This window comes from Dromaius novaehollandiae, chromosome 7 (assembly GCF_036370855.1).
Source record: "Dromaius novaehollandiae isolate bDroNov1 chromosome 7, bDroNov1.hap1, whole genome shotgun sequence".
Lineage (NCBI taxonomy): Eukaryota > Metazoa > Chordata > Aves > Casuariiformes > Dromaiidae > Dromaius > Dromaius novaehollandiae.
Genome location: NC_088104.1, coordinates 18,451,490 through 18,467,708, shown reverse-complemented (window position 1 = coordinate 18,467,708; position 16,219 = coordinate 18,451,490). Strand labels below are relative to the sequence as shown.

Below are 16,219 nucleotides of genomic sequence, written 5' to 3'. Positions count from 1 at the left end.
GTTTCCAGAAGCAATTCAGACCTTGCTGCCCAGATCTGGCCAGAGACAGACGAGACACTAGGAGATCCCAGCCTGGCTGCCCACCTTGCTTTCCTTCACTCACCTCTGCACCAGCAGTGGTCTCCTTTTGGGGAGTTGGCTCCATTTGTGGATGACCTGGATGCCAATGCCTCTCGCTGACGCTGGCTGTGAGACACAAACAAGAGGGGATCACATCCGCTCTCTACAGCTGCATCAGGACAGAGGACTGAACTGTGCTTTGCTCTTACTGGTTTCACAATCCATTTCTGGCGGCTAGCTCCCTCCTCCCATGCCTTCCTCAGCAGCTTTATGTCCTGGGGCAGGATGAAGGACTGGGGGAAAAAGTTAAATTCCTTCTTCCCATGGCGAGTCTGCATCTTCAACAGGTTGCGCCACAGACGATCCTTTCTCCCAATTTGAAATGAACCAGGGAAGTGGTTTAGCTGGAAAGGAACAGAGATCTTGTGAGATCTCCCCACCTGTCCCCAGCTCCTTGTCTCCCCTTGCTGCTCCATGGTCAGCGGATACATCCTCTGTGAAACTACCTGCCCAGGGCAGGGTAACACTCCTCCTCAATCCCCTCTCAGGACTGCATGAGGGCAGGACCCACCTGGTCTTGAAGCTTTGCAGTGACAAACACCTACACAGTGCCCTCCACTGGTTATGGAGCCAGCAGCTGCAGCCTGGTCACCTCTGATGTCTGATCAGCACCTGGGCACTAACCCTCAGCCTTTCAGCTTCCTTTCAGTGGGGGTTTTTGCAGTATCCTCTACCACAGTAGTTTGCCTGTTTGCTTCTAAACTGGGTGCCAGAGCTCTGTCCAACTCATCACAAATACCATGGACAGAAAGATGACATGCTAAGTCAGGAACAGGACTGGAGGCTGCTAGCTTCCAACCCTGGATGCTGCCTCAGGACTGTTCAGTTTGGAGCACCACTTCTCCAGTAAGAACATGCATGTGTGATACATAACAAACCTCTGGACACTCAAGCATTTCCCAAGCATGTGCCAACCCCACACTTTCTGTGGCCTGAGTTACACACCCAGCCTCTGGCTCCTGCTGTGCTGGTGGAGAGGGCACTGGCCCCACCTGGTCACTACTGCTCAGTTTTGCTAGAGGAAAGACTGCTTTAGACAATGTTAACTGGATTGAGTTGAGCTCACAGGTGAACACAGCTTGGCTACAGCCTCACTGTACAAGAGTCTCCACACAGGGGAGGTGCTCACACTGCTCCTGGCTGTGCCCATGTGTCAGGCTGACCTCCCAGCAGAGGAATACCAGCTGCCATGCTGTGACAGAGTACTTTGCAAAGACAGCCTGCACAGCAGATGCCTGGCCCTGAAGAGAGGAGCACTCAAACTGCTCCCAACATGCATGTGAGCGAGGCCAGCCCAAAACATTCCCTACCTTCTGGTGCTCCCTGATGGCTCGGAAGCTGGGTGATTTCATGTGGTGGCCCCAGCAGCCCAGCCAGTCATTGCTTTCTGCAGGAAAGACAGAAAGGTCTGTGATCAAGCACACTGCCCCACACAATACTTTCTCAACCCAGGAGCAGCCCATTTCCTGGGGCTGGCAGAAGCATGCCAGGGATACTACGCAGTGAAAGCACAAAGCAATCATACCAGCTACTGCAAAGGTAATAAACCAAGAGCTGTCACTGTGATCCAGTTTACCACTTGGGTCATAGCCCTGCAACTGTGACTGGTGCAGGGGACTGAGCAGGCACAACGTCAAAGGAATGTCAGCAGAGCACCCTTAACTCCCTGTTTTACAGCAGGTGAATGAAGCAGTGAGCTACAGAGCACTGGGAGGTGTGGGATTGCAGGACTTCCTAGTGCTTGCTCTGCCCTGCTTATCTTGCTATACTCCCCCCACTCCAAAGAGCAGGGTGAGGGGGAAATCCACTGAGCAGATACACACAGAAGCCCTGTAAGTACTGTTGGGAGGCCACATGCCATGGTACAGACCCAAGCTCTGAAAGCTCAGTGCTACCCCAGCCCCCTCTTTCACATCTCTTTAGCAACAAGATCCCAACCCTGACAGAGCTCCCCAGCTACAGTCGGAGAGAAGGATGGCATCTCCCTCCACACTGGGTGACCACAGGGACAAGGGGCGGTGCGGGGTTGGCACTGGGTGAATGTCAGCTTCAGAGCGGCAGCACCACCTAGAGGCACAGCCTAAATAAGCCAGAGCACACCCACATACCACCCTCGCTGCCCTGGGCCAGATATGACAGCCCCCAGTTATGGCCTTGCTGCCCATGCCAGAGACAAGCCAAGATGGAGACTGGGCACTTCCAGGACCCTTAGGGCTTGGAGACCACAGGTCAGACACGCAGAGACATGGGAATCCAGTGTCCTGCAGTGACCAGCCCATACTGCTCCTGTTCTGCTCTTTGCAGGCACCCTTTCTTCTTGCACCCATGGGCTGGAAGCAATGGAGGGCACAACAAATCTCCAACAACTTACTCTTGCTCACTCTGAAGTGGGACCTGCTAATGGTTTGCTTCACTATGTTTGGTGTGACTGTGCTCATTTTCCATCGCAGCAGCTTCCTCTGCTCCCAAGGCAGCTTTTCCACTAGGAAGGCAAACAGTTAAGGACAGAAGGAAAACAAGCAAAACACCCTGATGTTTCTATAGCTGCACCTACCCTGAACATTATGCATGAGCATTTGTAGGCCACAGGACACAGCAGAAGCCCCATCCAAGGATCAGGAAGCCCAGAAATGGCACATGCATGTTCCTGCTGGAAACCTGGGACCTGCTCTCACCCAGAGCAATTCCCATGTTTTGGTACAAGAGCCATGAACCATTCAGGCCTGAAGGGAGGCCAGGCCTTCAGAGGGCAGTACGTAACCCCCTTAACAGAACTGGAATGAAGCAGAAGATCCCACAAATGAGTGAGATCAAGGATCTTGAACCATTCGTTCATCCCCTGCCCAATGCTGCTGCAAATGCTGTTCTTGGCTGTACCTGTATCAGCAGCCTCACTCATGCTCCAGGCTGTTTGCTATTTACATTTATCCCACTGCAAGGAAACAGATCCCAGCTCACCTCTCTCATCCCGAGTACTGAAGTAGATGGTTGGAGGCACATTAGGGAATAAACTGCAGACAAGAGCTGGTCTGAGTACCTGCTCCTGAGCCTCAGCTGGTGGGGTCAGGCACTTGATGCAGTTTCTAGGAGAGAAGAAGCTGTAGGCAGTTGGATACAAGGTGAGAAGCAGCACAGGGAACAAGCACAGAGCCAGGCCCAGCACTTAGTGCCATCCCCTGGAGCACTTGCATGTACAGTCACGCAGGGACCTCTTCACGTCCCAGCGTCCAGAAATTCACATGTGTGCTCAGAGACCAAAGGCAGGAAGCCACTGCAGAGGCCTCGAGGTCAGCCCAGCCCGCAGCCCACACAGGAGATGTGGCCAACATCTGTGGGAGAGCCCAGCCTTCCCCATTCCAGTAGGCATTTGACTGAAGCACTGTTTCCCCACATCTGCCGCAGTAGATGCCTCAGGAGGCTGACTAGCCAAGCCCCGCCAGAAGAGGATGCTGTTCCAACTCATGCTGTCTCGGCAGGCCATGCAGCATCCTGAGGTTCAACATTTGCTCACAGTAAGCCTTACCTATCTCCCAAGTAAGTTACGACATGATTGAAGGCAACAAGTTGTTGAGCAGAGAGCAAGCCCAAAGTGGCCCTGGTGCACGAACAGAACAGTTGCAAGGACCAGCTGCCACTGCTGGATGGACAAGAACAGCTCCCCCAAAGGTCTGTCAGGAGCCACAGAGGCAGGGCCCAGATGACCCCTTCACAGCCCATCCTGCTGACCAATCCTTCTGAGAGACAAGACCCCAGGGAGTGATTGCAATCTCTGGCCCAGGATGCCTCTGCTCCTATTCATCTGCAAGGCAATGACACTGCAAGATCCCAGTTTAATCCAGTAAACCTAACCCAGTGACTGGCAGTTGCAGTGAAATTGAGACCCCTGTTTCGCTGTGGTGGATGCACCCTCAGCATTTTGCAGGCTGCTTTCTGTAGGAAGAGAGGTAAGCTTTGGTTTCCAGGGTACATGCTACAGCTGCCCTCTGTCATCAGGTATGACAAAGATGGACAAGTTTGGATAAAGATACCACGCTGCAGAGAACAAATTACAGCTACTAACCTGGAAATAAGAGCCACGGAGCCATTGGGCGACAGACCAGCAACGGATGAAGCGTCCGACTCACCTGCAGGAGGGGAAAGACTCGGGTTTGGTCTCTTTGGAGAGTGAATGCATACAGAGTTAACCAGGGAGGAGAGGAAAACAATGTTCCTGGAGACAGACCCTTCACAGCTGCCCCAAATCCTTGATCCCGAGTCTCACCCACATCTTGGTGGCATAAGACATAGGGCAGAGGGTGGAGCTGACAGCTCCGCACACAGACGATCTGGACAAGTATCGGAGCAGGATAGTGAACTCTAGTCCGCTCCACAGTGGAGTCTGTGTAACTCCTCCCTGTGCTGCATCCAAAAGCAATTTAGCAGAAATCTCCAAGTCATCCCAAAATGATGGCAGGGATGTAAGACAGGGCACCATTTCCAGCTTTCCCAGCAAGACAAAAGCACTGCTACCCCAGAACACAGCCCTTGGCAAGTGCAGGAGAGCAGCTGTGCTCACATCTCACTCCCCAACACCCCTGCGCTCCCCCGCCTCAATAAGGCACAGAGCACAGCCCCCCTTGGGGAACCAGCACTCACTGTCCTCTTCCTCCTCCTGGCTGCAGCTCTCATCCAAGCCATCAGGAAGTTCTTCCTCTGCATCCTCCTCAGGACGGCTCACCTCCAGCGGCAACTGCCCAGCAGTGACACTGGGACAAACAACATCACACTTAGAGGCAGCGGCCACATGCTTTCCCAGGCCAAAAGACCAAGAGCCCACAATGCACGGTGCGACAGGTGAGCAGGGGAGGGACAGCACTGCCCTCCTTTGTGCTGACATACAAGCATTCATCTCAAGTGCTAGTACGGCCCCTTGCAGTCGGTAAGATGCAGAGGACCTAGGCACCCTGTAAGAGAATGTTTTCTGGAGCAGTCAGAGGGAAAGAGGCGCAGATCACCCTGATGGGAGAGGGTGTCTGACAGTAGCATCACAGCAGCCATCAGCCATGGCCGTGCCTCCCTCAGTGCTTTCTTGGCTGGAAGAAGATAAAGCCTCAGCACACATGGGATAACAGCAGAACTGCCAGTAATAGCGTGTGAACTGTCGGTCACTATCCACAGATTGACAGAAGAGTTGTCTTGTTCTGCAGCATCTTGTGGAGGTCACCCTCCCACCCTTTCGTGCTCCTCCTCATCTTCTGCCTCTGCATTTCTTCAAGGTTATGATTCTTTCCCCCTTCCCAAGGATTGGGAAGGGAGCTGTACCCCTGTGCAACCCAAGTCCGCTGCCCCGCATCCCCCATCACTTCCATGTTCTTTTACACACTAAGGTCCCACATTTCCTATAGCCGTCACGTGCCTCTGCCCAGCAGAAGCCTTGCTGGAACTGGCTTGACAGTAGGCTTCACCTGAAATACATGTCCATTTGTAGAGATTACCACAGCAAGCAAGGCTCCACAACTATGCAAGGAGTCAGCTAGAAGGATACCTCCCCTGGGAATCAGAGGTATTGGCAAGTCCCAAGCCCTGCCTTCTCAGGGCATGGAAAGCCAGGAGAAAGGTGGCCTCCAGCGGGAGAGCAGGAATGCTACAGGTGAGAGGGGAGCTGCAGAAGGAGCTGGGAGCCTGCTCCAGGCTCCTTTCCTCTCCGGAAGAGAGGAAGGGCTGCGGTGCCATCAACAGCATTTCCATGTTGCATCAGAAGGCAGCCACACCAAGGAAGCCGGGGCTGAGGAAGGTGGTGGCAGGGCTTGGCACCACCCCAAAAGCTAGTGGAAAGCTGGGAGCAGAAGGAAGGGTCCCATAGCATCAGGATGCGGCAGATGGGCTTTGCTCATGGATGCAGCCTGTGGCTGCCCTTACAGCCACCCCAGCAGTGCCTGTGACAATCTCTCCCAGCTCACAACTTGCACAGACACAAAGGCCAGACCAGGCCAACAAATCTCACCATAGTCCCCCCCTCCCCAACCGCTCTACTTACTCAAGCTTTCCTGGGAGCACAGCCTGGGAGCATTTCCCTTCTTTCTCCAGTTGGATGGTGGATATCTGAGTTGCTACTTCAGAGACAGCAGCAAGGTGTGGAGGCTCTGCTCTCACCGCCTGGTCCCCACTGCGCATGGTCAGTATATTCACAAGCTGGCAGTCAGTACTGTGGTTGGGGGAGCCAGTGCGTGAGGCTAAGAGATGAACACTGATCCGTTTAGTGCAGACGACGGCACCATCGGTGCCTATAAGGCTTGAGTTACCATTAAGGCAATGGCTACCCATCTCCAGATTCAGGGGGGCAATGGTTTCTTTTGGGGTGAGCTGTGCTATAATGTGTTGTCCCCACCGGCTCTTCCTATTGGACAGGCTGCCCATGTTCATAAGGCGAGAGCTTCTGACTTCATGTCCAAAGTTGTCCAAAGCAGTAACCTGTCCAGCCAGCTTCTGCACAGTCTCTGTAAGGCTGATCTCTGGCCTCTTGTCCTTTAAGCTCTGCAGTCTCCTTTCAGTATCCTCCAGCGGCCAAGAGCAACGGTCCTTCCTGAGGATCACTCCGCTGGACACAGGGGTCAGGGAGGGGATGGTGGTTTGCTCTGAAATAAGGTGGCTGCTTTTCACTGCTCCATTCACAAGGCTGCCAGGGGAATAGTCCCCACCATCCCCAGAGTGGGGCCAGGAGACAGCAGGAAAGCTGTGGATGTTCTTCAATTTCTTGATCTCTGGTGACTGCGGCAAAGGCACTTGAGTATTGCTTGGCCGTAGGAAGGAGTTATTATTGAGCACTGGTCTGTATGAGCCGGAAGCCTGCTTACCTGAGCCAAGGGCAGAGCCTTTTGCCTCAGGCCCAGAGCGCTCCTCAGTCAGTGCAGGCAACAGGCAGGGCTCCATCAGCAAGGAGGACATCACCCTTCCCGTGGCAGAGCTGGTGACCTGAGAGCTTCGGAAAGGAAACCTGTAGGGCTTGGATCTGAGGCTGGAGCGCCGATAGAGCAGAGTGCTCCCACTGAGATCTGGGCAGGGCTGGGCCAAGGGCAGGCTCAGGAGAGCACTTTCACCAGGGTGCACATCACATAATGATGGTGGGTACAAGAAGAAAGATTGCTGCGGACTGATTCCTGAGAGCAGCAGGCTGTGATCCTGGAAAGTACTCACATGCTTCCCCTCTGTATTCCAGACAGGTTTCACCTGCTGCCGAGTGAGGTGACAGGCCCGGCGCGGCAGGGCTCTCTCTGCCTGTGGGGTGCCTGACCCAAGTCTGAAGCTCTTCTCCTGTTTGGGGCCTGGATTATTGCGTTCTGGCCCTGCAGAGGCCATGTAGAGCCATAGCATGGGAGGCGAACGCCAGCACAGAAGAGGAAGTCAGTTGTTCACAGCAGCATCTTTGCCGGCCTGGAACAAAGGAGATGGCACAAAAGGCACTGTTACCCTGGCAGAGCCCACACGGTGAAGCTCCCAGTCCCAGCAGGGGCAGGGGACTGCTCTGGGGTAAAGCAAGGGCTAGCGGGAAGAGAGTGGTTTCTCCCAGAGGCAGCCAGCCAAATCCTCTGTCTGTGCTGTCTTTCAGGCAGGCCCTTGCCACTGAGGCCTCAGAGTCTGGCTCCAAGCAAGACAGAGGGAGGCAGTATCCCGTCCAGCTGGAGGGCTCATAACGCCGGCAGGTCACTAACGTTGTATAGCCCTCGCCAAACAAAGGCAGTGGAGGTAAAGGCAAAGTCAGCCACGCAACTCAGACACCACTCAAAGACAACAGAAAGCCCCAGCCAAGAGTCAGGACACCTACCAAGACGAAAGGGCCTGTCCAGCTGCTCCATCCCCCCAAAGGCATTCACGCTTTCCCCTGCTCCCCAAACCTCACTACCCATTTGTTTAGAAAGGAAAAGCCAGCTTAGAACAAAGCTGGCTATTTCTGCGGTCAAAATACAGGCTGGCCAAGTCGCATGCAGACCACATGCTTCAGCCACAGCTTCGCTAGCGTGACTTTTCCTTGCAGCCCAGCCAACTTGCTGGAGCAGAGCTGGCTGTGTGAATTGCCATCTGCCCCACCAATGTCACGGGGCTCGAGGGCCAGGCCCAGCTCTGCTGCTGGATGAGGATAAATACAAGCTGCTTTCCAGGCAGGATGGAAAAACACATCTCCCCACTTAGCTCCCTGAGGATCTCCTGGGACTGGGCTCAAGTCAAATAAAGAGCCCACATCTCACATGAAACCAGACACAATGAAGGACAACTTATAGAGGGCCCTGGGAAAAGTACTGTCTGCACAAAAGCTTTTATTTTATAAATGAAAAGGACTCCTTGGCTGCCAGCCAGGGCTGCAAAGCAGCAGTCACAAAACAGCAACCCTGGCTGCAAGGAGAGGCAGCTTGCCCGCCTGCTTCAGACCTGGCGCGACAGCCAGAGCCCATTCACACGAGTGTGTCTTCCCAAATTGCTTTGCGTGCTCCACTGCCAGCTCTCCTGACTCCACTACAAGCTCCAAAATGTCTGTTTGTTTGTTTTCCTAAAACCTCAGATGCAAAGGTCACACAATTATGCGAGGAGCTCAGCTCTTGCTTTTACAAGAAAGAAGTTTCTTATTTTTGTGACCCCACAGAAAAGCTCAGGGAGAACTGAGTGAATCTTAAACAACTCAGGAACAGGAAGGCAAAGAGCAAAACAGCAAGCAGGGCTATTCTAACAAAAACATCTCATCACTTACAGCAGACTGGCAATATTTCCTCTGAATAACAATCCTACAGAAGAGTCTTTTTGCAAGGAGCAACTGGCAGACCACAGAGCTGCACAGATGAAGCATCCTAAATCCTCCTAAAATCAACTACTGCACCACACCTGTAAGATCCTTTCACCTGAGGAAAGGGGAAAAAGAAAACAAACCATGTGCCAGATATTTGTCTTGTTTTAACACATGCCTAGAGGGCCCCCGGATACTGCTGTGATAAGAATTTGTATCCTAAGCAGGCTGAATTACTGGCTTTCTTTTGCTTTCCACCTTTCAGCTCTCACAAGCTTGTACACTAAAAAGAAAGCATAAAAGAAAAAGGATAAGCAGAGCATCAACCACCACTTATTCTCTTAATTTTCTTGCAATACACACCTTTCCCATCTGGAAATCAAGGCTGGCCTGCAGCAGTTAAATGGTAGCTACTAGATGCCAGGGCTGCTGCACAGCACCATGACAGCGACTTGGGCCCACCTCAGGGAGACACACACTGCACAGCCATACTCCCTAGAGAGACCTCCCAGCAAGCCTGAGCTGCTGCAGGAGCCCACAAGACCTGCTCAACCTGTGAATCAGGCCCCCAATCTCCAGTATGAGTTCAAATCAGGTCAGCAACACCCCAATCAGATGCTGCTGGGGCTGCTGCATGAGGTGGGAACACCCCACGCAGGATCCTACAGGAGCTGTATGTCCACAAGGAGAGCTCTGACCCTGCCAAGCTCTACAAGGAGGCATGGAGGAGATCAGGTCTGCTCCGTGCTGTACTGCCCATGGCTGCATACATGCTGGGCTGTCCAACTGCCCTTTCTCACTTCCGAAGGCTGCAGGGATGACTCTGGGATCCTGCAAACCCGAGGACATTTTATTCGGCAGTGCTTCTGGCCTCTCTGCTCTTTGTGACCAGGGCACCAGTATAAAACAGCGCTTGTTGCAATCACACTTCGAGTTGCCTGGTGCTAACCTCATCAGAGGATGGGCTCTCTGCCCCGCTCAGCACCACCACCAGGTACAAAGCTGAGCAGGGCAACAAGTGTCAGAATCCAACTGACATCCGGCCTCATTCAGCTGCAAGGCCCTGCGGCGTGTTACGGACAGGATACCCTCAGCTGCAAGTCATCTTGCACTGCTCATTAGCACTTGTACGGTTGTGCCAAGCATTCCCGCAAAACCTGCCGCTCCCAAGGAAGACTCAGAGGTGTCTCGCTGCTCAAGTCATGGGGCAGCTATATCCTCCTGCAAGCTGCAGCCCAAAGGGGCTCCAAACCCTCTACAGCTACAGCAAGAGGCACAGCACACTGCGTTGCCCCAGGAAAGGGAATCCCAAGCACAGCGCAAAATTAAGTTGTATTGCGTTACCTGATCTGCACCCAGCAAAAAACTCTGCAGTGTTGTGACATTCACAGCGATTAGCACAAAGCAGAGAGGCTGCAGCTCAGCTGCCACAACCCACCCGGATCAAGTTTCCCCTTGGTAAACAAGTGACCTAAGCTTGGCTTCCACATACCGTCTCTCTGATGCACCCACACCACGAGCGTACTTAAACTGCGAAGCAATCCCAGCAGAGCAGCAAGGATAGATGTGAAAGAACAAAGCAAAAATAAGAGGGGGTCAATGAAAGAGTCCACAATGTCCCCATGCACAGTTAGCTTTCACCGAGGACTCACCATGCCCTTTGCTAGCTTGGCCAATGCCTGTGCTCTCACCCGGCTGTGAATGACCTTGCAACACTAGCCTCCAGTGAAAATCACCCATATCTCCTCTCCTATAGGGCTTTACAGCTATGAATGAATCATCCTGCCATAAAAATAGAAGTAATTTGTCCTAATGAAGCTGTAACAAGGGACGTGAATCAGACAGCGGCATAGGCACAGCGGTACAATGCATCAGTAACAGCTATGTCGGCAGAAACCTTGTGTGGCCCTGCTCTAGAATAACTGAAAACCACCGCATCGACGTGCCCAGCATACGGGGTACCACGCAGAGGCACCCAGGAGACACCGACGGCCCTGCCAGCGCGGAGATCTGGCTGTTGCCACAAACAGCTCAGCAGGAAAATCAGCGGCTGAAAATCAACCCCGCAAGGTGCAGAGGGAACCTGTGCCCAATTTTCCCCCTGCACCAGATCACTTTTGCCACAGAGGAGGAGAAGCAGCTGGACTGGCACAGGACAGGGGGTACAAGGGAGGCAGCAGCTGCAAAAGAAAAAGGCAGAAAGGCTTTTCACGCAGAGCTTCCACACGAGGGATTATGCCAACAGATGGTAACTGCCACTGTTTCCCCATGGAGACCCAAGACCTTAGAAAGCAAGGGCAGGAAAGATAAAAGGAAACAGAAAGTAGAGTATGGCAGAGGGGAGAAAAAGAAAAAAAAAAGAAAAAAAAAAGAAAGTGCACCAGCAAGATCAAAAAAACAACTCAGCAGGCCCAGAGATAAAACCCCCAGGAAGGGAACACCAACTCTCTCTCAAGCATTCTTGATACTAAGAGATTTTAGTAGCATGTTTCCTTATAGAGCCAAAAGGCTCAAATCAGGTAAACTCAGAGCACATTATTATCCACTTTACAGCAAAACTTCCCAGCAAGGAAGCACAAAGAGGAACAGATCACGGCCAGCCCCAGGGAATATGCCTGCAAAGCAAAGGGCTTCCCAAGGCACAGCTTCGCTCCTTGTGCCAGGCGAAGGACAGAAGGAAGCACAGCAAGATGTGCCGTTCGTCTACCAGGAGGCTGTTTGGGAATTATGCCCATGTCCCCAAGGATGATGTGGCATGCTAAGGATAACAGTGGCCACTGACACATTAGTGCAGCAGAGAGGGGAGCTGGCTCTACATGGCGCAGGGTAGATCAGGATGTGCCAGAGCAGCGGCAACGGCTTAAGCGGTCCTTCCCCTCCCTGCCCTCACTCCTGCCCCAGCTCTGCTGTGCCAGTTTTGACCGGGGTCTGGTTCCCCAGGAGGTCATGTAAGGAGATGGGGGGCACCTAAATGAACATGGGGCAGCTTCTCTGGGCTGGCTTTGCTGCCAGAGAGGGTTTCTATAGCAGCAATATGAGCTGGGGTCAAGGCAAGACCAAAACCAGGCATGAACCAGGACTAAACATCTCTGACTGGAGCCATGGCTCTCCCTCATTGCCAGGGCTCCTACCCTCACTGCAAGGACAACTCAGCAAAGCAGCTGCCAAAGTCAGGGAGAACGAGCGGAGATGGAGGCACCTTCATCCACTGGGCTGCGGCTGCAACAGCAGCAGCTGGAGCATCCTCGTGGATCTGGGCAGGAACTACCTGCCCTAAGGTAAACTGCCTCTGGTCACTGATCAGTAGAAAAGGGAAAAGGGAAAAGCCCAGCTCTACTCCCAGGGCAAACTGGCAGGGCTGGAGGTCAAGTCCAAACATCATTACTAGTAATTAACGGAGTCTGGCTTGGACTTATTGACACACAATAAATACAGAGGCTAAAGGTGTCACTGTAAGTGGGTGCAGCTGTACAATCACTTTAACAATGATTTAGCTAGTATCTTTTATTATTGCACAGCCTGCTCACAAGCTTTGGGACGTCAGCTGGAGTGTTGCCAAAGCCTTTACAAATGTCACATCCCAAGCATGCAGGGGCACCAAATGCCTTGGCCTTTGCAGTCCCCACTAAGCATCTGTGGAAGAACAGAGCTCCTTCTGCCCCAGTCCTCCTCGCAGCAGGCCGTGCAGCACACACTGTGCGCACCTGCAGCAGCAGTACTACGGCTCCTCACACACTAATTTTTAAGAGAACTAATGAGCCTATAAGAGCCTGGGTGCGCAGACCACACCTCTGTCCTGTGAGTTTTACTGGGAAGGTTATTTTAAACGCGGTTGTGACGCTCTTAAAATAACAAGAGCTTGCAAACATATGAGCTACAAGCTGACCTGATAAAGTGCTGCCAGCCTCAAGCATCTAAGAGTCATGAGAGGAAGGGAGAGGGAGGGGGAGGAGGGAGTCAAACAACTGTCATTTGCTACTATTTTATACACCATCGCAGGGCACAATTTCAGTCTGTCCTTTATGGTTAGGAAGGATAAAACATCTTTCTAAGCGAAATCTGACATCTCATCAAGTCCCTCATTTGAAGTTCTGCCACTTTTGACTAAAGTTTGAACAAGAGAGTAAATAACAGTGCAGTATAAACAGTTTTTACACCCAATACACATTTCAAAGTAAGGATTTGAACTCCTTCAAAAAGCTAAACAACTTTCAAACAAAAATCAAACACATTGATCTAAAACCAATTTATTGAGAGTGCCTAAGCTGATCCTACACACCTGGTAATCAGGTGCAAACTGCCACGTTTCAAAAGCACAGAAACCATCCCTCATTTAGATCAACTCCAGGAAAAAACAAGCGGCCGCAAAACCAGCGTGCAGTCTCACACTGTCATGCGAGATGAGATAGCACCCAAGACCACCTGTGAATTCAGGATAAAGAGCAGAGGACTCTGCTGGCCACAGGAATAAGCCTGTGAGGGATGCCAAGACAGCTTAAAGACAGAGCTACAAGCCCAGCCTCTAAAGAAATGCACGTGGCACAGGGACCAAGAGCATGGCGTGCTCCTTTACAAAGCAGTTGTGCATCAGACCTCCCTCTCAGCTCCAGTGTTGTCCTGAAGACCCAAGGGTTAGCTGCAAAACCAGAGATACCGAATGATAACCAGTTTCTTTCCTACCTAGCGCAGACCGCAAAACAACAAGTTTTTGTTTGGCCACTCAGGTCAAAAAAAGACCACAGTGAGATACCCACCTGCTGTTGAGATGTGTCAGCAAATTCCACATGCATCCAGGGATTACGTTAATGCTTGGCATCTAAATCTATGTTTATGCTGTGGCTAATCATTCGAATTCAATGGTTGTGGCTTTGAACTTCACTTCATGCTAAACCAAAGAATGTGTGAAAAGTGCATCACTTCCCAAAGCAACCCTTTAAACAGAGAGAGGCTGCAAGAGCAGACCAGCTCCAGCTTGCGCTCTCACTCACCAGGCGACGGGGAGGGAAGTAGACCTTTTGGGCACCAGGGCACAGGACCAAGACACAGGAGAGCTGGATTCTAGTCATGACTTCACTCTGCAAACGCAAGCAAGCCCACCACACTCCTCCCTGCGCAGGACGGACGCCTCCCTCCACACACACCAGCTGGGCTGAGGAACGAAGGCCCAATCCATCCAAGTCCACAGGGGATTTTGCACTTTCCTCACTGCTTTCAGGATGCCAGAGCTCGGTGTCAGATGAGGTTAGGGACTCCAGCCTGATTAGGCAGAAAATCCAGGGCTGCAGCTTTGTCACAGAGGGAGTGCCCCAGGGAAGTCTAAAATAAAGAGCTGACTCAGCACTTGCCTCCGGCACTGCCAAGACGCAGCAGGCTGACCTCACCGCGACTGGAGAGCACAGCAGCTCAGCCAGAGGCAAAAGGTCCAGAGCATGGAGCAAAATCCATGACGAGCTGCACAGCGCTGCTCAGGCTGCCTTTGGGCAGATGTCTCCCACAGCTTAAGGGCACTGCAGGCCCTTGTGAACACGCAGAGAAGGGACTCGCAGCCCTGCCGCTTCTGGCCCCGGCACAAGACCCCAGAGGAGCGTGACAGTTGAACAGAAAGAGTCTATGAGAACCACGAGCATTAAAACACTGCATCGCAGCCCCACAAGCTCCCAAGGCATTTCCTTGAACATTCCCGGCAGTCTCCACCAACATCAACTTCTCTCCATCAACAGAGCTCCCAGGCCTTCCAAAGAAGACCTACTGCACGGTAACAGCAGAGCCACAGCTCTGTACTCCTCAGCAATGAAGCTGAGAAGTCCCCGCCTTCACTCCTGCCCCTGCATCATAGTTTCTCATCCTTTCAGCTATAGGAGCAACTGTCAGTATCACACTATAAACCACAGCGGGGAAATGAGTCTGGTTTAGAAACAGCCAGTTAAAGCGTGGGGTGTTTTATAGCCTAGACTGTTTCAATGAAGCGGTCTAAAGCATCTTTCTGCTATTGTCTCCACTGCTATTATATCCAAGTAGATACCAAACCAAAGGGACAGGCTTCTTAATCTAGCTTCGCAACAGGAGAAGAGGTGTGAGGGAATTACACAGACAAATCTAGAGAGAGTTTGACCCCCAGTGAGGGAACTGACAGGCTCTCAGCACAGAAAAGTCTGGTTTGAGACATTCTGGCCCACTCTCAGCCTTGGGCACAGAAATAAAAACATAAAACAGCAATATGCACCAAGGAAGCAAAACCTGCCTGATTAGCTCAAAACATTTCAATTTTCTTTGTCCTCTTTTCTTGATACCTTTTATCTGAAACATACCTGAAACCAGAAGAAAAAGCCCCCAGGTCTGTCCTTCAGTATGTGATGAGGACTCTTCCCATGCCAATCTGAAAGCCAGTTTCCAGTACTTCAGAAACACACGCACACACACCACTGGCCTACGAGGAGAACTACAGCCTCTGTACAGCTGCATAACCTGCAAGAACAACTCCAGTTTCCTCCTAGCCTGCCAGGGAAGGAATGCCAGACAGTGTAGCCTTGACCAAGGAGGGAGGAAGATATGTCTAGAGACGCTGTAACAACCAAGTTGGAAAAAGCCATCAAACAATCCCAGGTTTGCTGCACAGGAGGAACCCAGGAAAGGCTGGTGAACAGACAGCTCGGGCAGTGATGCTCAGCTAGGCCAGCCAAGTCCCCAGAACCACGCTGCTACCCCTGGGACACGACACCTCCATGCAGGCATTCCCCACAAACAAAGCCCAGGGCACATTTTCTGGTGACTGTGGCATTTGGCCCTGTCAGTGTCCTTCAGGCAAAGTGATCCTCGCTGCGCAGAGCAGGGCCGCAGGCCTGACTGAAGACTGAGAGGGTCTGATTTGTGATGAACAAAGTTTGCCCAATACAAAACTTAAAAACTACCGCAAGAGAGCAGTACAAGCATGGAGAAGTTTCACAATCCACTGGATACAATTGCGAAGAGACAGGAAAAATTATTAGATAAAGGTGCAAGTGGTGAAATGTTTGACTGTTACTTCCCCCAAACTGTCTGGGTCAAACTCAGCCTGCAAACGCAGCCGCGTTATCCCTGTGCAGCACACAGCAGCCCAGGGCTCTGAGTGGGAGCTGCCAGACACGCACACTCAGACCAGGGCACATGGCAATGAGAAAGCGGAGTCACATCGCAGGGAATTACACAGGGAGGGTTCTGATGTGGAGCCACAGGGCTGAACTCGTGATGCTCATGAGATATCTGCAGCCTGCCCTGTAACAGGACAGTGGGGAGCAGCCCCACACGGGCAGGGAGAAAGCAGAGTGACACGGGACACCGAGGCTTCCCCCTGCCTGTGATTCCCAGCCA

General features: G+C 52.3%; 1 protein-coding gene across 10 annotated transcripts in view; it reads right to left on the bottom strand.

Annotated features, from left to right (window-relative positions):
• Window positions 1-16,219, bottom strand: part of TTLL4 (tubulin tyrosine ligase like 4) — a 30,620-nt gene that overhangs the window by 13,406 nt on the left and 995 nt on the right. For 6 of the 10 annotated variants that reach the window (XM_064514791.1, XM_064514787.1, XM_026095015.2 and 3 more), the window contains exons 2-9: window positions 6,137-7,530; window positions 4,756-4,865; window positions 4,181-4,244; window positions 3,079-3,218; window positions 2,492-2,602; window positions 1,431-1,507; window positions 270-464; window positions 104-186 (exon numbers count right to left, since the gene is read on the bottom strand). In XM_064514791.1, coding sequence (XP_064370861.1) covers window positions 104-186; window positions 270-464; window positions 1,431-1,507; window positions 2,492-2,602; window positions 3,079-3,218; window positions 4,181-4,244; window positions 4,756-4,865; window positions 6,137-7,470 — 2,114 coding nt within the window. In that variant the 5' untranslated portion in view covers window positions 7,471-7,530. Of the gene's footprint in view, window positions 1-103; window positions 187-269; window positions 465-1,430; window positions 1,508-2,491; window positions 2,603-3,078; window positions 3,219-4,180; window positions 4,245-4,755; window positions 4,866-6,136; window positions 7,531-13,860; window positions 16,201-16,219 lie in introns of those variants that run through there. The other 4 variants (XM_064514790.1, XM_026095038.2, XM_026095067.2 and 1 more) reach the window with 2 other exon arrangements.